General features: G+C 37.9%; 3 protein-coding genes across 6 annotated transcripts in view; all 3 read left to right on the forward strand.

Annotated features, from left to right (window-relative positions):
• Positions 1 to 498: 498 nt before the first annotated feature.
• Positions 499 to 11,029, forward strand: pes (pescadillo). Of its 2 annotated transcripts, XM_015027615.1 has the most exons (16): positions 499 to 681; positions 881 to 960; positions 1,483 to 1,636; positions 1,871 to 1,980; positions 3,606 to 3,777; positions 3,868 to 3,957; positions 5,371 to 5,487; positions 5,595 to 5,672; positions 5,925 to 6,014; positions 7,699 to 7,829; positions 7,974 to 8,099; positions 8,324 to 8,508; positions 9,928 to 9,935; positions 9,969 to 10,067; positions 10,181 to 10,348; positions 10,628 to 11,029. In XM_015027615.1, the coding sequence occupies exons 1-16, from the start codon at positions 658 to 660 to the stop codon at positions 10,700 to 10,702; spliced, it is 1,707 nt and encodes a 568-aa protein (XP_014883101.1). In that variant the 5' UTR covers positions 499 to 657; the 3' UTR covers positions 10,703 to 11,029. The 2 variants fall into 2 exon arrangements, with proteins under 2 accessions (XP_014883101.1, XP_014883100.1); XM_015027614.1 differs by having other exon boundaries at positions 9,928 to 10,067.
• Positions 11,030 to 14,096: 3,067 nt separating this feature from the next.
• Positions 14,097 to 22,237, forward strand: gal3st1a (galactose-3-O-sulfotransferase 1a). 2 transcript variants are annotated; one of them, XM_015027617.1, is made up of 3 exons: positions 14,097 to 15,021; positions 17,541 to 17,687; positions 18,836 to 22,237. In XM_015027617.1, exons 2-3 carry the CDS (start codon positions 17,560 to 17,562, stop codon positions 19,983 to 19,985), a joined length of 1,278 nt encoding a protein of 425 aa, XP_014883103.1. In that variant the 5' UTR covers positions 14,097 to 15,021; positions 17,541 to 17,559; the 3' UTR covers positions 19,986 to 22,237. The 2 variants fall into 2 exon arrangements, with proteins under 2 accessions (XP_014883103.1, XP_014883102.1); XM_015027616.1 differs by having other exon boundaries at positions 14,256 to 15,021; positions 17,537 to 17,687.
• Positions 22,238 to 23,259: 1,022 nt separating this feature from the next.
• lztr1 (leucine zipper like post translational regulator 1) overlaps positions 23,260 to 24,250 on the forward strand; it is a 16,804-nt gene continuing 15,813 nt past the window's right edge. Inside the window, exons 1-3 of one of the 2 annotated variants that reach the window (XM_015027619.1) lie at positions 23,260 to 23,855; positions 23,948 to 24,010; positions 24,090 to 24,146. In XM_015027619.1, the coding sequence (XP_014883105.1) occupies positions 23,704 to 23,855; positions 23,948 to 24,010; positions 24,090 to 24,146 (272 nt within the window). In that variant the 5' untranslated portion in view covers positions 23,260 to 23,703. The remainder of the gene's footprint in view (positions 23,856 to 23,947; positions 24,011 to 24,089; positions 24,147 to 24,250) is intronic. The other variant, XM_015027618.1, reaches the window with a different exon arrangement.

Genomic DNA, 24,250 nt, shown 5'->3' on the forward strand with positions numbered 1-24,250 from the left:
AAAAAATAAAATGTCAATAAAACTTTTGTTATTATTATTATTCTTTTTCATTTATTAAATTCAATTCATTTTTGTCTTCCTACACCACCTCTTAGCAGTACAAGGTTAACTCAACAAATCATCAGTATAAATATTTTAAAAATCACTGTAATTTTTATCCAGTCGGAAACATAAAACTTTACAAAATGGACACGGTCTAACATCCATGAGCAAGTTTAAAATAGTAAAATTAACCATCATTGATAATTTTGACCTAAGAAATGTGAACAATATACAAGGGCTAGTTTCAGAGGGAAAAAGTGACACACACGCACATCTAAATCGATTAACTTTAAATGATATTTAGATTTTTTCTGAAACTAAAAAATTTTTTTTTTTATTCATTGTTTAATATTACGAATAGGTTTTATCTCAGTACATGCATAACTTTACCACAGAGCATCGTTAAAACACTAAAGTTATTTATACGTAATATTACGTTCAGGCGGATAACGGTCAACCCCTGGGTCCTGCTGCTTACGTTTCGGTGTAACTCCGTGCGCATGTCAGACAACACGTGCAGCAGTAGCAGCGGCGAAGCGTCCATCTGTTAGCTAGTTATTTGTTTCCGTAAATAAGATTTTCTTTCAGTGCTGTGGAGCGACAGCTCGTCTGTAAATGGGGGGTCTTCAGAAGAAAAAGGTAAGCGTTTCTGCCAGACTCAATAACGCTAAAATAAACAACTATCTGGGTAGCTGGCTAGCAGGGCTAGCTAAAGTTTGTTTTAAGAATCACAAACCGTCGACTAGTCTGAGTTGTATACGAAAGTAAAGTTTCTCTTGAGTCTGATCAGGAGCATACGGATTAAATGAGTTAAAGATGACTTTCTATTGTTTTGTAGTATGAGCGGGGCTCTGCCACCAACTACATCACCAGGAACAGAGCACGAAAGAAGCTCATGCTGAGCCTCCCTGACTTCAGGTATGTGATGTTCAGCATGTTCTTAAACACTCTGCGGCGGAGTCCAGCAGTGACACGATCCCTTTCTGTTTTTAACACCTCTTAATTGCATTAGTTTAATAAAAAGTGTGAAAATGTCAGAGCTTCAACTGTCTTTCATGAGCTCCATAACTTACGTTCAGTTAAATTTCATTGAGATACATACTCCAGTGCTGAAGAGGGACTTCTTCTGATTGACATTGACAATAAAAAAGGCATTAGGCTTTCTGATTTACACAATAAACTGACTGAAATCATCAAATAAATAGAAGACAGTTGACATTGATAAATTAAACAACCATCCACTGATGTGGTAAAGTTCACTTTTTATTTAATTATTTTTAATTTTGCTTTATTAAGCCCTCTTAACTATTAAGGTTGATGACCGTGAGATGTTATCTATCTGTAAACCATTTTCTGTTCCTTCATTACATTTTAGATGGGCATGTAGTTAATAAACCTCTCCAGAAATATATTTTAAAAATCCTTCCCGCTGAATTTTAGGCGGCTGTGCATCCTTAAAGGAATTTATCCACATGAGCCAAAACACAAGAAGAAGGTGAACAAAGGCTCCACTGCTCCAAGGACCTTCTACCTGCTCAAAGACATCAGGTTTCTGCTGCATGAGCCAATTGTGTCCAAGTTCAGAGAGTACAAGGTATTTAAATGAAGTCCAAGTTTTCAACAAGCCTCAAGCTTAAAATCTATCATTAATTTTATTCTTATGACTGTATTTATCAATAAAAAAAATACTCAGTTCAAAACATGTTTTGTGTTCTACTTGTCTACTGAGTCTGACATTAACAATCGTTTTCAGTAATCGTATTGAATTGAAAGCCCCCACACAAAGCGGCAAATTTACCCTTAAAGTGTTTTTTTTTTCCCCCAACAGATCTTTGTGCGTAAACTAAGGAGGGCTTATGGAAAAACAGAGTGGTCTGCTGTTGAAAGACTGAAAGAGAACAAGCCGGCCTATAAATTGGACCACATTGTGAAAGAAAGGTAGGAAAGTTATTCTCCATACTCGTTGTGGGGGGATAAAGCAGGTTCGATCTGGGGTGTCAGCTTATATTAGATTTTATCAGTTTTAAGGAAAAGGACAAAAAAAAAAAGAGATGGCTTAGAAAAGTTTAAGCAAAACAGAAAACAGTTATTCTGCTTAGACTGGAGAGCTATGAGCCATCCAACATGCCTCACTATTGCTTGCAGAGTCTCAGTTTTGAACTGCTGTCTTTCCATTTCTAAACAATCTGTATTCAGCTGAAGGTTTAAGATGTTGTCTAATCAGTTTAGAGAATATTTTGCCATATTTCTGCTCCCTATTCTCCGTCTTATACATTCTCTGCCTTATTTGTGTAAATAAATAATTCTTCCAAGTAGATAAGTTTCAACCAATCTTGCAAGCCTTTGTCTCTGGTCCTCAACTTTGGCTTCAGTCTTTTATGCTGCTTTAAAAAGTCTTGATTCATGCATCATTAAACCCTGCCTGCTTTGAGATCTTTGTCTATATTTTATCTGTTGCAACACCTGTTAGCTGTTCTTGATTTATTAAGTAGACAAATATAAATTATATATTTATAGTCATAAAAACATTATTTTCCAAACCTGCAAAATATGTTTTCACTGTGCTATTTTTCTTGAAAGTTAAACAATCTGCACATGCACCTCCATATGCCAATTTTCTTCCATATAACATGTAGCTTATATTACTTTATAGTTATTAGATTTTATATAGTTTAGCAAACTTGGGTCCTGAGGAACTAACTCTAGTCAGCAGATGGCAGAGTTGTACAGTTTCTAGGTCCTCTTTAATTATGAGCAACAATTTTATAGGTGTTTGCAATTTTTTGTTTTAGGTTATGGAAATCTTTTAGTGATAGTTGGATAGTGATGGTTCCAGATGCCATTCAGCTTTTGATCAAAATCTGTCTGCTGTAAAGCTAAAGACACAGACTTTTACATTTTCTGGCATTACTGTTGGTCTAAGTATCCAGATCTGCAAAAGAAGAGCTTCATAAAGTTTGGGATGTTGTAGCCAGAACCTGGGAGAAATCTGTGGACTCGCTTAAGAAGTTCTGTTGACAAGACTTGTTCCAACAACCTGAGAGATTTGGAGAAGTTTTGAAAGGCATAGCTGAGAGATATTTACAGTTCAAGGTGATTGTCACCAGAGAACACTGCATCAGTCAATCAAATTTTATTTGTATAGCACATTTCAGCAGCAAGGCATTTCAAAGTGCTTCACATAATTAAAATAAAAACAGCATGTGACATTGAAAAAACAGTGAGAAAGACATTTTGAAAAAGATTAAAAAAGATAAAAACATTAAAACCCGCACCTGCATGCTGAAATGTAAGCACAAGATGCTTCAAATGTGTTGGTTTAAGGATGTGTACACTTAAGCTTCCAGGTTTTTGAACTTTTATTCCCTTTCAAAAAAATTGGGATTTCAATTGGATTATATTGTATCCAATTAAAACATGAAATGATTTTTGATTTAACTTTTTTTTTTTTTTTTTTTTTTACATCTTCCTACTCTGGTATTTTGACAGGTGTGTACATCTGAGATCCACTCTCTACAGCAAGTGCATTTAGCTTCTTACTGGTTTTGCTGTTTTTTTGGCAGGTACCCCACCTTTATCGACGCCCTGCGTGACATCGACGACGCCCTCTGCATGTGTTTTTTGTTCTCCACATTCGCCCGAACGGGGAAATGCCATGTGCAGACAATCCAGCTGTGCAGGCGCCTCACTGTGGAGTGGATGAACTACGTGATTGCATCTCGTGCGCTCAGAAAGGTGACAGTTTTTCCTGCAGACCAAATGGAGGGCGGGGGCGTTAAGGTTTTTTTAAACATTATCTAAACGCTTTGCTTTTATTCCTCATAGGTTTTCCTCTCCATCAAGGGAATATATTACCAAGCTGAGGTCATGGGACAGCTCATTACATGGCTGGTGCCATATCAGTTCTCCCATGATGTAAGTGCAGATGGCTGCTTGCAGCCAACAGGGGTTATGCTAATAAGCAGTTATGCTATTATTGTGGGATTGAAATGAAGGTTGGGACTCCTTTGTCAGCGTGAGATGCTGAGTCATCAAACATTGCAAGAAAACTACAATTAGCTTCGTCATGGTCCCATCCTGTTCAGCTGCTGCAGTTATATGTAGATAGCATCGGTTTCTCCTCTCTGGTGTTGTGTGTTTGCGTAGCTTGATTAAGTCAGCTCGTACGTGAATTCAATTAAAAAGTTCTGCCTGGACAAGAAAAAGCTTCACTATTAAGTTCCTGTCATGTCAACCCTCAAAATAGTCTTGTAAAGCTTGTGCTAGCAAGTGAAAAAGTTGGCATGTCCTATAAGCGTAACCTGGAAATAGAGAGATAACAAGATGTTTAAATGTTTTTTTTAACTAAATCATTTCATCGTTTCTGCTTAATCAATCTTTTTTGTTTCCCTAAACTAACAATTAGTTTTTCTGTGCTGCGTCGGCTTTTAACGTAGTCATTTCAGATTTCTTTGACCATACAGCTTTTTGTTTTTTAGAGATGAATTAGACAGCTTATTGCAAAGCTTTTTTGTGACAAACTCCAAGTCAAAAAAGGTAAAAGTCCTTTCATACTGTCATATGAAAAAGAAACATCCAGTACCCTGTTTGCTGACTTAGGGATACTTAATGTAGAGTCTAGTACTGACTTTAAATAAAAAAGTCAGTAAATTGTATTGTAATAAATGCAGAATCTGATATAGAATAATTTAGCCCGCCTCATATTTATTCCATGTAAAAGTGACTAATTGCTGACAGACATGTCACATCAGGTGCAGAGTGTTGTTACACAGCATGAAGTGGATGTGAAAATCATTGTAAGATCAAAAACACTGTCTGAGGCCTTCACAAGTAAGATTCAGGGATAGTTTGAGTACGGTAAAATTAGCAATTCTACTGTAAACCTTTTTATAAGGATATTTAAAACGGTTGATAACATGACCTAGTCTGGCTGGCTGAGCAAATTCAGCCAGAAAGTGAACTAAAAGAAGCCTTTCATGAAACTGAATTGTTGTAAAAGTCAAAAGCAGGTTTCTACTGCAGTCTTTATGGAAGTGTGTTCCTGTAAACGCAGAAAGAAAGTTTTACGTTTCATGAGAGGTTTCGTTTCCAGATTCAAAGTAAAACAAGTTTGTGACAATGTCTTGAATAAAAACTGAATATTTAAAGGGTCTGCTTTGTCAAAGTGGGTGCATGTATGTATTTTAGTTAAAAACTCTCTATCAGTGCTTCTGTTGTATCTATATAGATGCAACAAATGTTTCATGTGAGTGAGATATTGTGAATTAGTTTGAACTTTTGTTTTTTAACTCTAAATTCTCGTGAAGCTAAAGGTTTTTGTTCTTCCAGCACCCAACAGATGTCGACTACAGAGTCATGGCAACTTTCACAGAGTTGTACACGACTCTCCTGGGGTTTGTCAACTTCAGACTCTACCAGTCTCTCAACTTGGTGTACCCTCCAAAGGTATCTGACTCTAAAAAGCTTTAAGGGATTTCTACAGCCCCTATAATTAAAATAATGCAAATATATGTCCAGCGTGAACTCAGCAAGTGTTTCCTCGCTCCTTGCAGCTGGATAGTAAAGCAGAATCAGAGCTCAAAGAAGTCGAGGAAGAGGACTATGCCATGAATTCAGAGAGCCACACTGAGGTAAGTCCATCTTCTTTAATAAACTGTAAAGTTTTCAGTCATCACCAGATCAGCTATTCATTCTTTATAATTTTATTTTTTATATATATATTTTGACAGTATAAGCACCATATGCCACTTCAAGCTTTTAATTAACAGTTTTAGCTGCAAGCATCTGGACAGATGCTCGTGTTTTTCTTAGTTTTCTCAGGTTAAATTGTAAATGTATCAATAGTTATGATGAACTGATTTTATGTCTAATCCTCTCTGCAGAAACTTTCAGCTCTTAGTTCCAGCCTGGCACGTGTTGTTTCCTCGGAGGAAGAGGAGGAGGCTAAACTCGATCAGTTTCCTGATGAAGAGGTAAGAATACAAAATACCAAAATACTCTTGGTTGTTAGAGAGATGTTAAAAACAAACGTCTTTCGTGGAAATATCAAAACACATACATGCCATTAGGAAGTAATTAATCTCAGAGGTGGAAGGTGACATTTTTTTCAGTGGAGGATTGACACCTCTTGGAGATGCAATGCCTAACTAGGGATTTACAGCTTCATGTTGTGTTGCTATGAACAGGTGTTTGTTTTACCCAAATGATTTGACGGGATCAACCAGTGGGTCCTGCTTCACCACAGGGACTTTCCATGAACTGGCAAAACTTTTTTAGGAACGATTACATGCTGCATGTAGTTCACCGACCCAGGAACAATCCCTCCTAGGGCCTCCGCTGTGCCTTCTAACGCCCCACAAAACAATGGTGGGCAATAAAAAATACAGGCTTGCAGTGCCTTGCAATTATGTTCCCAGCCTCTGAAATGTTGAGCTTGCAGCTGCAGACTTTGTGTTTTATTGGGATTTTACGCCATTGACTCACTCAAAGTGGGATGATTTTGAGAGATTTTGCATTTTTATGTAAATAAAATCTGAAAAGTTGAGTTTGGATCTTTATCTTTAGCCCACTTGTTTCTGCATAGTGACTCATGGTCTGTCAAACCCCAGATTGTTGCTCTGAAAGAGAGTAAATCTGGACCTTCTTCTATTGCTCCTTAGTCTAATTTGTTTTTTTGCAAATTAAAACCTTTTCTTCCTGAGTTTCTTTTGCATTTTTTTGTAAAGATAGTTGAGTATCCTGCTGTTTTTTTTTTTCTTTCTTTTTTTCTTTTTACCACCACATCAATCAAAGATGATTGTTTCCCACTTTCCTTCCGGTTCACAAGGCAACACACCGCTCTTAATTCGATTTTAGGAGTTTCAACAATCATAAACGCTCCTTTGACCGATGGAGGTCATCATATTTTCCATCTTTAAATAATTCGACAAAGCACTGTAGGTTTAATGAAATTGTTTGTTTTACACGTATGATGCGTAATGGAGTTGGGATTCCATTATTTTGGTCTATTGAAGATCGCTTGCACACATGGTTGGTGTTTTAGTTCGGGATGATCAGAACAAAGATGCTATTTTCACATCGCGAGTCACATAAGGTCACTTTATTGATATAGCACATTTTCAGCAACAAGGCAATTCATTGCTCTTTACATGAATTAGATGGAAATTCAACAAAACAACAAACCAAAGGAAAGAGCAAAAGAAGAAAAAAGAAAACATAACCCCAAGTTTAGGAATAAGTAGTCCGTGATTTATAAACTCTGGATTCTTGTTCTGATGATGTTGATTTAAGGTAATAAGTATTTTCTCTGGATTCTAAGTTTGCTCTAATTCCTGAAAATATAAACTAGATGCTCCTGTTGTAAGTATAAGCACTCCATAATTTATAGGCTAGAAGGAGTTTCTCTGGATAAAATAAGATACATATTGGTCTAAATGACTAATGATTCATTCTTTTTTGTTGCATTGCTATTAAAATGCAACTAGTTATTCAAATGTAGTAACAAATATAGTTAGAAAAACATAACTTTAAGTCTATTATATAGAAATGTCTCAAAGAAAGAAGCTTGAAAATCGGAAACCGTTTCCCTCCATGTGTCTTCTCCGGCTTACTGAAGGCTTTGTGAATAAAAACCATGAGAAACCTTTTTTCCTTCAGGAGGACATGGAGAAGATGGAAGCCAGGGAGAAGGAGCAGAAACAGCTGGAAACCCAGAAAAAGATATTTGAGGGGCTCAAATTCTTCATCAACAGAGAAGTGCCCAGAGAGTCGCTGGCGTTTGTCATCAGGTGAGAAAGACACAACGTTGCTAAAGCCAACAACGAACATCTGCTTCTGTTAAAATGCTGCTAACTCAAAGTGTTTAGTGTTTGAAAAGCGGCGTTTGAGCATTTTGTCAGAATTTAAAAGGATTTAAATCTTGGTGTTTCCAGGTGTTTTGGTGGTCAGGTGTCCTGGGATAAATCTGTTTGCATTGGAAGCACATATGATGTCACTGATGAGACCATCACACATCAGATTGTTGACAGACCTAATGTGGACAAACAGTACATGAACAGGTAAAGGAGACATTTGTTTCATCCCTTCCAGGCTTCTGTTGCCCTTTGAAGCATCAGAAACATCTGATTATAACCAATAAACCCCTTGCTCACTTCACATTAGCTCCGTCTGCACCTTTAAATCTCTTCTTTGTCATTTTTGAAAGTCTAACGATCCTATCCTCTGCTTTGAAGTCTCAGCAAAGAGACTTTTGATATTTGAACCTTTTCTGCTGCTGTTCTAGGTACTACATCCAGCCCCAGTGGGTGTATGACTGCGTCAACACTAAAATGCGCCTGCCTGTGGAGGACTACTTTCTTGGAGTGACTCTGCCTCCTCATCTGTCTCCATTTGTGGAAGAAAAGGAAGGAGACTATGTTCCCCCAGAGAAGCTGAAGATAATGGCCTTGCAGCGAGGAGAGAAACCTGGTATGGACCACAAGTTTGTTTTGATGGAGTTAGATGGCAGTGGCCTCCACTCAGTTGCACCCAGTAACATTTGTGCTGCAGAAGCATTTAAAGGGAACTAGCTCTAGAGGGTTTTTTTTTTTTTCTTTTGCTGCCCCTTCCCTCCATTCAAAATGAAGTGACCTGTGTAGCAGCTCAGAGGAACCCTGAGCCTTCACGGTGGGCCTCTTGCACTGAACATTTCTGGTCATTTAATCTCTCTTGCTTTATTACCTTTCTGTCTCAGTCAAGTCTGCTTTAATATCCGGAGTGATTTGGAAAATTTATCCTGAGACGTACCTCATGAAGGACTATTACTGGTTGTAAACGCAGCACAAGAAAAACAGCCTTTATTGAGCTACAGTTGCTAAAAGATAAAAGATGCAGCTGAGTGCTAACCTTCAGTTTTTCAGTAGTTTCACTGTTTGTCAAAAGATTTGGTAACACTTTATTTGAAGGGGGGTGAATAAGACTGTCATGACACTGTCACAAACATGACATAACACCTGTCATGAACATGAATAAGCCTTCATGAATATTTATGACTGTTGTCATAAAGCGTCATTCGGTAAATTATGACACTTTTAATACAAAGTTGACATTATTCAAAATGTCTTTGTTATGACAACTTGACATTGACCAAGAAATCATTACTGTTTAAACTTTACCTTTAATAACATAAAGTTACCTAATTTTTAAAGTGCAATCAGTAATACTTTTATAACAAATTTATGTCAGTAATGATTTCTTGGTTAATGAAATCAGTCATAAATATTCATGAAGGCTTATTCATGTTCATGACATGTTATGTCAGTCTTATTCAACCCCCTTCAAATAAAGTGTTACCAAAGATTTTAAATGAAAATGGAAAACTTTACCCAAATGCCCTTGTTAGAATAATTTATTATGGTAAAAATGCATGTCCTCAATCAGAAGACTGGTTTACTTTAGCGGTGGTATTTAAATGATATTGTGGAGATTATTGCGTTCCTGATTTCAAATTGTAGGAACAGTAGGATTTAAAAAAATATATAATTGTTACTTTTTAGAGGTTTTTGTTTACCTTTGTACACGATGAGATCTGTTTGATTCAGAAAACCACAGGATTATTTTAACAGCAGTTTTGTCCAAAGTGTGGCCCGGAGGCCATTTGTGGCCCCTGGACCGACTTTGTGTGGCACTCTGATCCATTTTTGGCTCTCTATCACAGGGAGCAAAGTTTTTATTTTTAATAATCATTGTTTTTTTTCCACAAAACATCCCTTCAAAAACATCCAAACCATCCCTCAAACCAGTTCAACTCATTTTAATGTGAGATGTTTCTGTTGAATACGGACTGAAAACCAACAATCTATTGTTTTATCATGTTAAAGGGATACATGTTGTTTTTTTCTGGCATAGCTCAACAACAAGATGAAGAGGAAGATGAAGAAGAGGAGGAGGAGGAGGAAGAAGATGAAAATGAAGAGGAGGAAGATGATGAAGAGGAGGCTGAAGAGAAGAACCTCAAAAAGATGGAGGAGCAAAGATCTCAGGGGAAGGTAAGAAATATTTGTTTGTCCTTCTGTTTTTTTTGTTTTTTTGTTGTTTTTTTTGTTGTTTTCTCAGAAAACGTTTTCAGATTCTCTGACATGTTCCTCTCTCTGCCTTTTAGTCCCTTCAAGTTAAAGTGACGCCTGGAAAAGTGAAGGCAGAAAATCGCGCTCGCTTGGAGCAGGAGGAGAAGGCAGAGGAAAAACGTCTGGCCATCATGATGATGAAGAAAAAGGAGAAGTACCTGTATGACAAGATCATGTTTGGAAAGAAGAGACAAGTCAGAGAGGTGAGTTTTAGTGTGCTTTTCATCCCCATAGTTTAAATTCTCCAGTTGATAGGACTGTTTAGCTTTGTGAAAAAAAAGAAACATTGTTCTGCTTTTTTATCTCTTGTGTACCTTACTGTTAAAACTGAGTTTTTATCTAGGAATGTCTCGCCGTACTATCTGACTGCTGTTCATATCGCACCCACACCTGGCCATGACCCCTACAGTTCACGGCCCTGAAATTCTTGTAAAGCCGTTGTTTTCTCTTTTTCATTAACACGAATCAATCTCCTCTAACAGGCAAACAAGCTTGCTGCCAAGAGGAAAGCACATGATGATGCTGAGAAAGCCAAGAAGAAAAAAGCAAGAAAATAACTCCTTTGATGATTTTCGTCTGAACCTGATTTTATGTATAAAACTTTATGAGTTAGTGGGGCAAGTTGGCATTTCATAAAACCTGAAACTGCGTCTGTGAGCTCTCCGCTTCAAGCACATGCCACCTCTGTGTCTGGTTGCATTGGCCTCATGCATACATTTATACAGAAATCAAGGATGCTCCATATGCTGACTGTGTAATTATTGATTTAAAGCCAATTGTTGTCAACTTTGAGTTTTCTTACTCTACATTGTAAAACATTTGCCACATTTTAATGTCTGTTTGAAGTGATTTGCATTTTAAAGTAAAAACTTATTCAACTTCCATCAGATCTGCTTATTTTACAATTGTAATTTTATTACATTTTTTTCATTATCTGGTGGCGGCCGTTTCACATCGTGGTTCCAATGCATGTTTATTTCTACATAGAAAATGCTTAATAGTTGTAACAGTAATACAAAAACGACAGACTCTGCAGTCACGAGCTGCAAGCTGCAGATTGTGAGTTATTTGAAACGCGATAAGGTGGAAAATAATTACATAGTGGAGTTCAAGCAGCGAGGTCGTTCATTCTTTAGAAAAACCGACATCTTATCGTTCTTTAAGAACAAAGGAAAGCATAAAAGAAACTGAAAATGGGGTCATCCCAGTTATTCATTATTGTACGTTGAATAAAAATGGGAAAAAACTGAAAACAACTTTTAGTGAATCAAATATTTTGAAGACTGCCAGTAATTAGAAGAAAGCAAAAAGGTTTTCATTTACCAGTTAGAACTAAAACAATTGTAACGATGTGAAGCCACACAATAGGCTGTAGGTGCCTCAAATGTCTAATTGGTGAAGAAAATGTGAAGATGCTGCCCGACATGGAGAGAAGCTGTGCATCGTTTTCTGGACTGATGAAACTTTTGAATTTAGTCTGACAGAGGAGTCTTAAATGGAAAACAATAATATAAGGTGCTTCTCAAAAAATACTGAGGTGTTTTCTTCTCAAACCAGAATAAATAGATCAAAATGCTTTAGTGTTTTGTTGTCTTGGACTAAAGGAGGAGATGCTATTAAACTGTTTTTTTCCCCAATAAGACAGTGAGCCTAATACACCACAAAGCAAGAAACATTTTGGCTCCAAATCGACAAGATAAACTTCATGAACTGAACCCAATAGAAAACCTTTGGGTTTAATATAAAATATGTTGTTTCTGAGGCAAACCCAAGAACTCCAGAGGTTCTGTGAAGTGAAATTCAATGTAATGCTGAGCTGGAAAATCGGCCCATTTCCAGAAGATGTTCAGTTCCAGGCAACACAAGTGAGAAGCAGCTCATAGAAACATGGGAAATGCAGCTAAATATTAGTTCAGTGAAAAAATGAACTATTGTTTTCTGCCCAGGATCCAACTGAATATGTAATAGACGTGTAATTGACTTCATTAATTGAACTTCATTCATCAGGGTGCCTTGAGACAACATTCATAAGTTGCTGTTTGTAGATGAATCGATTCGAAGGAACGCTACGTCCTCAAGATTTTTTTTTATATTTTTGCAGTTTGTTTTTCAATTTAAATAAATCCAGACACTGCTGTTTTGTTGACCCGACTAATAAAGTTTTTTCTCTCTTTCTGTTGAATGATGACAATACATTTTTACATCATGATCTGCAAGGGAATAGATTGAGCAGCGTTCCCAGTTGATTTGGCTGGATGGATATAAAAGCTATTAAAATTTTAAGCTTTACTCACTTTTTTTTTTTTTTTAACACACTGATGTTATTCTGCATATAACTGTGTGGAAAATAAAAGATGAATCGGCACTTGTGATGAAATAAATTTATAGAACTTTTTCAAAATAAGAATCTGATAAAGCGTGTGTAGGATGCCTGTACTAAATGATTAATTATGTAAATAAGCCATGGGTTTACAGTCTTGCTCCTTTGCCTCCTACAGCTGTGCACAGATGTTGAGAAGATGCAATAAATCACAAGAGTTCCCACTGGAGCAGTGGGCCGAGCCTGAGGTCGCTATGCTTGTGCTGCGGGACTCAGTCATTGATTGGTCTACGCCAGCAGCGGTGGGCGTCGATGACGAATAGGAATCAGGCCTTCCACCCTCTGATGAGCAGCTCTGATCTCGAGGGCAGTGGGCTTGCCCATCACACTCCACTCTCCCCAGCTTCCTAACGCTGCTTACACCCAGCTCCGCATTCCACGCATGCCCACCCTGCTCGAGTCTCGACCTGACACTTGGTGGGGGCGCCTGAAGGCAGAGGCATTCCCAGTGGAACAAACCCAGCAGTGTTGTGCTCCGGCACAGATCGAGTCTGTCTTCTACAGATCCCAGCTTCGGTAAACGGGGGATGGAGTCGGGGTGTACTGCACTGGGCGAGGCATTGTGGCAGCATATTGCTGCATCCTGCCACGCAGAGCCAAACAGACTCGTCAGCCGCAGTGGAATGCTCATTTTATATCCTCTACTGAAATACTACTGTCTTACATAAGAAATAATTAGGAACAGCATTTCCACAAACGTGGCCTATGCCTTTTGCACATCACAGAAGAAGGAAAATATGAAAGGAGGTACATCTTTCCCTGTTCTTTGTAAAATGAGTTCCAGCTCTTTTACCTGCGGAGTGACTGTAATTATCAAATTTCAGGTCTTGTCCCAGACTCTCAATTAGACTTAATTCTGGGCTTTGGCAGCAGGAGTGAATGCAGCAAGTCAATGACTCGATTCAGTCTGCTGGGCTTCCTTAGACAGAAACTTTTAAAGTCCTGTGAATAACTAAGTGATATTGTTTGGTAAATTGGAATAAATGTGTGATTGAACTGAATTTTTTGTAAAGTGCCTTGAGACGACATGTATATCTGACACTATATAAATAAACTGGGCTGCCAGACCATTCGAATACATAAATACGTGTTGATCCAAACCATCCTTTTGTAGCTCTGGCTGTATGATTTGAGTAGTTATCACTCTCTGCTTCCAGGTAAACCTAGCTATTGATCCGTCGCTCAGGATTGCTCTGCAGTTACCTCCATCTACCTTCAGCTCCGACCAGCTTTCCTCTTCCGACTGTATGATGCTGCTGCCGCCACCATGTTCCAGTGTGTGGATGGTGCATTCAGGGTAATGTGCAGTGCTAGGTTTCCAAACACTTTCAGCTTTACCTTACCAGAGCTGTGTTTATGTTGACATTAAATTACAAATACATGGATTCTAGTGTGTTGAAGGCACGAGAAGGCAATTGGTCATACTGAATTTTAATTAGGGTGCACAGAGTAAGAGGGGGATAAAGACATATGTACAATGCAATTTTCAGATTTTCAAATTGTGAATTTTATTTCTTTTTTTTAAATGTATGTTTTTCCTTTCATTTCACAGTTATTTTTGGTCTGTAATATCATACAATCTTAAAATACTGTGATGTCTTTAAAATGCGAAGCAGTTCATGGGACATGAAAACTCCTATCAGCTAAAATATTTCAGGACGATATTGACTTCCTAACGGGATTAAACAGCAGGCACTTGCAGTTGCAGGTAGGATTCCAGCTTCTAAACCTTACTGACATTACGAAAAGGGAAGTGTTTGTTCGTGTAATTTGTTGGTCCTGTTGTGCAAAATGTAGAAGCCGTACTGTGTTTATTCATCCTACCACATGCAGAGCTCCAGCTTGCTAAATAAGCATTTCAGACAATAGACAGTGCAGTTTTGATCAGCTGGAACAATTAGCGCCTTTGTTCTTTGGATTTCTGCATTTGTCCTTTTTATGCCTTTTTCCACCCCTCCTGTCAGCATGCAGCTCAGACTTCAGTGTCCACACTCAATGGCCCTCTGTGTGCGGACACAGAATAGGGACTATATACGGCCTCTCTCCTCCCTCTCCTTCTCCTGCTCTCCCTCTCTGCCCTCCTTCTATTTTTTTTTTCATGCTCACCGACTTGTTCATGTCCCCTGACAGAGACACTTTGACGTCACAGGTGGCTACATGAGCCTCCCTGCTGTGCTTTATTCAGCAGGATCAGTTTTGGAATTGAAAGTGAAGGGAGGAGGCAGCACAGGTCGGAGGCATCAGGTGTGCACGCAGAGTGACGGGGGAGAAAGAGGAGAGGAGGAACAGCAAATAGATGAATGGGAGCTGCGGCGTGTGATGAGACGATCCCAGGAGTCAGAATGAGCGTGCTAAGATCAGACACACGAGGAGCCTCAATAAGGAGACTGACTTCCACGAATCATCTGGAGATGGATGGACAACATGGTGGAGTAGGACGACTTTGAAGAATGCTCTGTCTTGTGCACTCGTTTCTCATTGGGTAAATGCATGAAGGTAAGAAGTTCCTCTCCTATGTTTTGAGATATATGTTCTAAATGGATTTTTGTTTAAAAGCTGAGGTTTTGTGTAATTTGTAAAAAGACTGCAATGTCCCTGATAATTTACAGCCTTTTCATGTAATTGCACAGAAAATGGATGTGATTTCTTAAAGAAATGTTGATCTTAGCCTCCTTTTATTTGTGTACACCTAGGCATACTAGACAAATCTCTATTTAACAACATTTAATTTCCCTTTGGGATTAAGAAAATATTTTTGAATTTGAATTTTGAATGTGAATTTTTGAATTGAATTTTGTTGTTTTGAAATACTAATGTTTAAATTTCTTAAAATACTTTTAAAAAAAAATCAGAAGTAGGTAATTTCTGGGGACTTTTTTAAAAAACAGACCCAATGTAGTACTAAATGTGAATGAACAGCATATTTTTACTTTATAATTATCTTTGATGCCTTGTCAGAAATGCTTCAAACTTGGAATCACTCACTGGTTATCCACTGGGTTAGATCGGTAGAGTAGCTGTAACTCTGGACAAAGTTTCTCACTTTATAGACACACATGGTTTAAACCCGGACCTATTTTAAATCTCAACATTGATCTTAATCTCCATTGCTTGAATAACAACTAAAAGAGAAATAAATAATTTCTGCCAGTTTGAACATCATCAACTTTTAACAATAGTACGGTAAGTTACATGATAAGCATGGCAGCAACAGTTTTACTTTAAAACTAGCTGATTTCCAAAACAGAAGAAAATTATTTATGCCGAGAATGTTCTGTAGTTCTTAGTTAAGTCAAAAACCCTGATTTTTTTTTTTTTTTTTTTTTAGTTTAAAAGCACACCATTATGAAGACTGACAGTAATTTTCTCCCCATTATTAAGAAATTCTCCAGGGAAGAAAAACTTCTCAACAATTTACACAAACTACAATGAATTCAAATGAATTAATTTCAATTTTAAAAATACTTTACTGATCCTAAAGGGAAATTAAATGTTATAGTAAATCATATTATTCACTGTTCTTTTAAAGAGTTGTTGTAGAGTCTGATGGCCGAGGACAGGAAGGATCTCTTGTAGCAGTCTGTACAGCTAATTTGAAGGATACTCTGTTTTGTGCATAATTTTCTAGATATTATGTTAAATGCTTCTTTGATTTGAAGAGAAAATATTGTTACTCGTTGTCAGACAACCACATTTTTAGGATCTAGGTGTATGTATGAAATGTTTATTAAACTTGTGATGTGGCACTTTGATAAACAAGTTCCCCAGATTCAGCTGTGACAGAGCATCATTTCATTTTCCACCGCGGTAAATAACTGGCCTAAATTATTTTATTTAGTCATAATGTTACCATAATAGGTTTCAAAATTCCCCTCACCTTGATGAAATAAAAGAGAAATTGCAATTCAGCGTCAGTATTTGCTTTTAACACATTAACCAAACCATCTTCAGTAGAGATTTATTTTGTGATACGTCCAGGAAAACATCTAAACAGTAGCTACACCTTTGTTAAAACATAAAATCGAAACATAAAAGACTAACTCATTCTGGTACAAGGGTTTTTAATATAAAACAAAGAGAATAAAGTCAGGAAATAAACCCCTCCCATGTCTACAGTGTATTCCCCATGTTATGGCTCTGTGTCGAGCTAGCATCGGGTCAGCTAAAGTTGTAAATCTTCAGGCGTGCTCTACTGAGTCAGCAGGTAGCTCATCTTACCTCAGTCTGCAGGAGAGAGCATATATCATTTTCCACAGTAGTGCATTATTTATTATTTAATAGGGAACACAAGACTCTACACTTTAGGTCACAAGCACCATAATTTTTTTTTTTTTTTTTTTTTTTAACCACTGAGTTAAAACCTGCAGCCAGTGTCACCTCATATAATTTGACTCCCAACATCATCAGCAGAAAGATGCCTGGTTATGTGAAACTGACAGAGTTCCTGCTTGAGCCCCACAAAGGCAGATATATGGAAATGTAAATTGGAAGTTCATGTCCCAGATGTCGGCTCATGTTCGCCTGCAGCTTCAGTTACGATCCGTGGCGATACTCCAGTCAACAACAAGATAATTGTGTGCAGAGCTGCTATTTGCAACGTGAATGATTTGTTGCTTTTTATCATTCCTCTATTAGACTTATTTCTAAACCATAACCAGCCGCTCAGTCAAGTTTCTAAAAGCTAGAAACGTATTGCTCTCTTTGTCGCTGCTATTACAATGCAATTTTCTTTTTCCAGTCGGTCATGTTTCTGTCTCGGGACGATCCGAAACCAGAGAACCGAGATTGCAATCTATGTGGAGTGACTTTCTAATTAAATCCCTGGGGAATGATCTGAGTTAATTATTTAAAGCATCGTCATTGTGTTCTCTGGCCTTATCGCCTATTAGCAGTAACCACTTAACAAACAGTAGTAACGAGTTTGAAGTCCAAGCTTTTTGCAACACGAGAATATAAGAAAACAGATTTATTAGGTTATGAAAATGACAAAACTGCATTCTGCCTCTTTAAGGTAGACTTTGAACCTGCTGGACCATGGCTGGCAAGCAAGGGAGACAATGGAGGTCCATGTGCAAAGGCCTCATCCTGGGAACACTTCTAACCAGCTGCATGATCCTGCTTTACTGTCTCCCCATCCAACAAGCCCACTTCAACCCACCTGAGTAAGACTTGCAGTGCTTCAGTCTCGTAGTTTTTAAGAAAACATTGTCTAAAATCAAAACCATTTTCCTGCAACACTCAAGATGGTGTGTAAAATGATGTGTGACATATTTAACTATAGTCCAGGGAGTTGAGCACTCCCTCACTGTTTCCAGAATTTTATTGTCCTCTTATTTTATTCATTGTCCACAAAATAATCTTGACTATTTTCATATAAGTCATCAAGTTTTAATAAGTTTAAAATGCATCTGTAAAGAGTATTTTACATAGATTCTAAATCAATTTATGTTTTCAATATATATTTTGGCAGTAGAGTGAACTTTTCCCACATATTACCATGTTACAACCTTGTAATCGAATCTATGTTGTCTATATTCAGTTTGAAAGACTTGCACAAAAAGAGCCATATAATTGTAAAGTGGAAGAAAATGAGATCTTCATTGTGAAGTATGCTAGTATTTGTATTTATGCTGTTACATCTAAATGAAATCCGCTGCAACCGGTTGTCGCCTAAAAAGCGTCACCTGTAGTTTGATTTTAGTATATAACTGCAGTCTATGAAGGTCTCAGAGGTTTGTAGGAGAACATTAGAGAGCAAATATCATCACTACGAGCAACAAAAAAACATCAGATATGTCAGGGATAAATTTGTGGAAAAGTTCAAAGCAGATTTGAACTTTTCTGCTGTTCAATTCTCTAAAAAGGAGAAATATTTGAAGGAAACGTGTTTAAGGTTGCCAATGATTTGAGACTTGGATGGAGATTTACCTTCCAGAAGAAAACATTGTGTAAAATGTTTTACACAATGTTGGGCTTCGGATCAGCCCAGTCAATCACCGTTATTAGCAGATCAGAATAACGATCCTACACCTGACAGGAGTTTAAATAATAGTCAGCATCAATGTTTTAATCCCAGTCTGACTGAGTTTGAGCTCTTTTAAAAGGATTTCAGCCTCTATGGACTGGTAGAGACATAATACATTACCACAGCTATTTTATATTGATAACCATATTGGTCAGTCACATAATATGAATTACATTGAAGCTTTTGTTTCAAATGTAGCAAAATATCTAAAGATTCAGGGGGTATGCATAGTTACTTTTTCCAAATATCTCCTCCTTTCAGCCTTTTCTTGTTTTCTATCTGCAGGATCCCAGTGCCGTACTCCTGTGCCCATCGTCCGTCCCATCTTCACCCTAAAACATCCACCAACATGTCCCAAAAAAACTCCAGCCAGTCATGCTCTCCTAAAGTGGACATAATGTTCATGAAGACGCACAAAACGGCCAGCAGCACTTTCCTCAACATCCTGTTCCGTTTTGGAGAGAAACACCATCTTCAGTTTGCCTTTCCCAACAGCAGGAATGACTTCTTTTATCCGTCCCTTTTCCAGCGTTCCCAGGTCAAAGACTACAAACCTGGAATGTGCTTCAACATAATCTGTAATCACATGCGGTTCAATGCTCCAGAAGTGGCTAAACTACTTCCTTTAGACACATCCTACATCACCATTCTGAGAGACCCGGCAGAACTGTTTGAGTCATCGTTCCACTATTTTGGCCGGGTAGTGCCTTTTACCTGGACCATACCGGGTGACGACAAGCTGACAGAGTTCCTGCTTGACCCCCACAGCTACTTTGACCCAGAGGGCTTTAATTCCTTCTACCTCAAGAACCTGCTGTTCTTTGACTTTGGATTTGACAACACTCTGGAGCTGGAGAATCCACAGGTAGACGAGGGAATCGGATTCATCTCGGAGCGCTTCCATCTGGTCATGTTGGTGGAACACTTTGAGGAATCGCTGATCCTGCTCAAAGATGCTCTATGCTGGGAGATGGATGACTTGCTCTTCTTCAAGCTCAATGCCCGCAAGGGATCCACTGTGTCTAAACTTACCCCTGAGCTGAGGGCCAGGGCTCTTGAGTGGAATGCCATTGACTGGAAACTATACCAGTACTTCAACCAGACATTTTGGAAGAAGGTAGATGCCTACGGACGGCTGCGTATGGCCAAAGACGTGGCAGAACTCAGGAAAAGAAACAAAGAGATGGCATCGATCTGCATTGAGGGAGGCCAGGCAGTGGAAGCCGGCAGCATCCAGGAGACGGACATGCAGCCGTGGCAGCCAATAGGAGAGAAGTCTATCATGGGCTATAACCTAAAGAAGGATGTGAACAAAACACATCGGAAGTTGTGTCGTAAGATGTTGATGCCAGAGATTCAGTACCTGACAGAACTGGGGGTGAACCTGTGGATCACCAAGCTGTGGGGCCGCGTTCGAAACATCCTCAACTGGTGACACAGCTTCTGAGCATGAAGCCACATCACCAATTAAAAGAAAAAGAGAAGTATATCAGAGTACAGTTGGCAGATGTCACAGTCTACACCGAACACACTCTGTAAGAACAGCAAAAACTTTGCAGCGTTTGAAACACTGAAAGGGAGTGGATACGTTCACAACGAACTGAGTAGCCTCTGATGAAATCATAATTGTTGCCATACCGACTAAATCTTTAAAGGAACATGGAAAGAATGGTTTATAATATTAACTCATAAATATCAAACTGTCCTTCTTGATGAAAATGTTGAACTTGGATGAAAGGATTCTGAATGAAGGGCAAAAATATGGCGTGCAAACAATGAATGTACAAGTATTAAATCTGACTCTGCTGCATTTAAAAGGTAAAACTGGCCAAACATTCAACAGAAAAAAATCTAACAAAAACATTCTTACAAAAATATCAGGAACATTATAAGAGATGAATAACATCTTACTGTAGAAATAGCCCTCTGCGAAGCTACAAAATTTGATTAAGTTGTAATTAATATGTATAAATATTGTGGTTATCTTTGAGAGTAGCACTTGAAAGGCCTAAAAACAGGGTAATTATATAATTCATAGTATTAAAAACAGATCAAATGCCTGTTATTCTGATATCTATTGAATAATATGAAGAAAATTATCAAATGAACCAAAAAGGAAGTAAAGCTTTATGCAATCAAAACAAGAATTTTTTAAAATGTATTTAATGGTATTTGTTACAAATACGATATTTGTTAAGAAGCTACATTTTGCTCCTCTAGGGTCTTTTCTCTTTCTAATGTCTGAAGGTTAGGCCTAAGCAGCATGTTCTTCTATATGTGGTGTTGGCAGGATTTTTAGCTGAACGATTATATCAGTGTGTTATAAATAGTGAGAAGTAAATATAAAATTTCTCTTCTGTGCTTTGATGGTGAATAACAGTGTTAAACATGATCGGCATCGCTGATTGTATGCAGCCTTGCTGTCGTGACCTGCAGTGGCAGAAGGAAATCAATAGGAAAAAGTTATTATATTATTTTTATTACTCTGCAACATCGCATGTTTCTCCATTTGCATTCATTTAATGATAAATCATCTGTTTCTATGTCTGTTGTTTTTTTTCTTGTTTTCAGTACTTTTTAAGAGATTTATTTGTTCACTGATTTATCTGCTACCTATTGGTTTCCATACGATCCCTCGTTGACACAAACAATATATCATTATAATTTTACTGTTATTTAGTTAAAAGGTAACATTTTCTATGTTCAAACCAAAACAAAGTAACTTAAAGCTTAAAGTTTCTTCTGATGTTATTTTTCCTTCTTTACTATATTATATGATGCAGAATAACTCTAACAACGGGTGTAAATACTAATAACTGGTTTGTTGTTCGTATCAAATCTGACAACAAACCAGTTTGTCCTTGCAATTAAATAACAAGAAAAATTACAAACTAGACATTAAGCATAAGAGTTACAGGTAATCAAGATAAATACATACACACACAAACACTTTTTTTCTTCCTCTCAGTCTGACATTAAATTAGATTAAACTTTTTCTGTTTTTGGTAGCGGCAATTAGTTGATTATATCCTATATATTTACAGATTTCATTGTTCCACAATTGTGAAAGAGCGTTTTTAGAGATGTGGATGAGTTGAAGAAGAAGATGACACTTTGTGGACCGCCTGCCGTCTGCACTCTGCTATTCCTCCTCATTCAGGCATTTAACCTGAACCTGCGTCTCTGCAGAACATCCTCAACATTGTGCAACAGTAGAATAATTTGAGTAGTTTGTATGCCTTTCATTTTGACACCAATATTCTCCTGTTTATCATGGTTTGGGAGGTAAGTTATTTTTATTTGATTTATTAATTTTGAATTGGTAGGCCAATATTTTTAGATAGTTTCCTTTTGTCTGTTGTTTTGGCATGAGTCTGCCCAGAAGCTACACCCAGCCCCTTCTGAGCATTTATGTCTGAAAAGAAAAGTAACGTCCCGTGAACAAATTATTGTAAAAATGGTAAATTTGTTTTGTGGCTGCTTGATGTCTAATGAGGATGAATGAACGTATAAATACATAAATATACTTCATTAATCCCAGAGGGAAATTCACATTTCAGTACAGCCTGTCCAAGACAGGTGAAACTGCAGACCATCACCCAGAGGACAGGTGCTCCCTTCTTGTTGTCGCTTGGCCACACTTAGATATAAAATGAATAGAAGATTTGCTTAGGGTGGAGCTGACAGATAAGTTGTGTGGTTTATCCTGTCTTGTGGCCCATATCTAAACCACTACCACTGGTTCTAATGCCATCCTGGGCAATATCCCATATGGTCTATATAAAAATCTGCCACTACTTATGATCATGTGGCTTGTTTTTTACAGCACATTCTATTGTAAGATACAGAAAAACCTTTAGAATCTAATAAGGGCAGACCCAATTACCACATCTCTGAAAAATCAACAAAATCAAAGCTAATTACCTTTTTGGACCATGTCTTTGATATGACTTTTAAAAAAAAAAAAAAAAAAGTAAAAATAAAAACAGACCAGTCACATATAATTCTGTTTGAGAAGATTAAAACATAAACATTGGATATTCAGTTCAATTCAATTGCATTTATATGTTATGCCTGAAATAACTTGTGTTAGGTGAACATCAATTTTGGCATAAGGTAAGATCAAAAGAGCTGTCTGAGGCCTTCAGCAAGAAGGTTGTAGTAGCTTATTGCTCTGCTAGAGTACTTAAAGGGGTCCAAGAAAAATTTGAAATCAGCCATCCGATTGTAGAAAAACAGTCTGCAAATGGAGGACATGGAGAACAACTGCCTACATACCCAGATCTGGCCATGCATGTAAGTTTGACCTGCACTGCAAGATGCATTAGTCTTCAAAATCCTAAAATGTTTACAGTCTCTTCCCATTGTTGAAATTTTTGTGAGAATTTTTTTTTTTCTTTTACAAGTTTTAGAAACTCAAAATGTGTTTCAATGAACAAATCCTCTTAAAGTAACCTACAGGGAACTGTAAAACCACTTCCTCACTGAATGGAGATGCCTTAGGAACACAAAATGTGTTAGGGGAGCAAATGACAAAACTTTTTTGCCCCTACTGTTCATGCTTTTCCTAACAAATGATGCCCCCAGAGCAAGGATTCACATCGAGCACATATAAAAAGCGCGATGAAATACACTCTATTCCAGGCGGTGGCAGTAATGCACCGAAACGTTGTTTGCCAGTCGCCATTAAATAAAAAGAAGTGCAAGTTGCTTCTCTTCAACAGGAAGTTACGCCATCACCGGATGTGAAGGGGGCGTGTTGTGATAATCCTGTTATTTTGCTAGTTTCTGTCTCGAATACCTCGCAACTATCGATATCTATCGCAGTTTTTGGTTGATGGGGAAGGTATTTTAGCGAAATGCTTGCAGAAACTTGCTAACATTTAGAACAGTTTGTGTTCTAAATGTTAGCTTAGCCGAACAACGCTAGCTAGCTAGCAGAGTATATTGTACGAACTACCAGTGCCATCTTTTTTTTTAAAAAAACTTCTTTAAACATTTTTGCCCCTCTTTTGGGAAACTTTATACGCTTTTACAAATTTTAATAGCTCTATTAGCGGAAGGCTGCCATTAATGATGTCGTTAACAGAGGACATCTTTACGGATGAGTTGCCCTGAGAACTGATCCTCTGTCAGATGAGTTGCTAGCAAAAATGTCCTGCAAATCAACCAAAGTGGCGCCCAGTGTTGATTTCGACCACAGCTGCTCGGATAGCGTGGAGTACTTGACCCTCAACTTTGGCCCATTTGAGACAGTACACCGCTGGAGAAGACTCCCTCCATGTGATGAGTTTGTGGGAGCAAGGTAACCTTCTGCCAATCATCCTCACAGATCATGATTAATTTCTTTTCCTTTAATCCTGTGTTCACCCCGAGTTTCTATTTACCTTTACACAGACGGAGTAAGCACACTGTTGTGGCGTACAGGGATGCCATATATGTGTTTGGAGGAGACAATGGGTGAGTTTTAGAGTGACAGGCGATGTTTCCTACTTTATGCACAACATCCAGAGTGTTTCAACTCTGCGCCTCCCAACAGGAAAAACATGCTGAATGATTTACTTCGCTTTGATGTCAAGGACTGCTCTTGGTGTCGGTAAGCCTGCTGCATCTGTATCAGAAACCTCCTTATATAAAGTACCTTGCAAAAATATTAACCCTCTATGGCATGACTTTTTGTTTTTTGGGGGAAAAAATATT

This window comes from Poecilia latipinna, unplaced genomic scaffold, assembly GCF_001443285.1.
Source record: "Poecilia latipinna isolate Pla-1442-1.1 unplaced genomic scaffold, P_latipinna-1.0 Scaffold104, whole genome shotgun sequence".
NCBI classification, from domain to species: Eukaryota; Metazoa; Chordata; class Actinopteri; order Cyprinodontiformes; family Poeciliidae; genus Poecilia; species Poecilia latipinna.

Excerpts from the sequence above, each read along its gene's own strand:
- pes (XM_015027614.1), top strand. The coding sequence starts at position 658 with ATGGGGGGTCTTCAGAAGAAAAAG. Across the intron at positions 682-880 it reads GGGGTCTTCAGAAGAAAAAG|TATGAGCGGGGCTCTGCCAC; the intron begins GTAAGCGTTTCT and ends ATTGTTTTGTAG. Across the intron at positions 3,958-5,370 it reads CATATCAGTTCTCCCATGAT|CACCCAACAGATGTCGACTA; the intron begins GTAAGTGCAGAT and ends TTGTTCTTCCAG.
- gal3st1a (XM_015027617.1), top strand. The coding sequence starts at position 17,560 with ATGGCTGGCAAGCAAGGGAGACAATGGAGGTCCATGTGCAAAGGCCTC. Across the intron at positions 17,688-18,835 it reads GCCCACTTCAACCCACCTGA|GATCCCAGTGCCGTACTCCT; the intron begins GTAAGACTTGCA and ends TTCTATCTGCAG.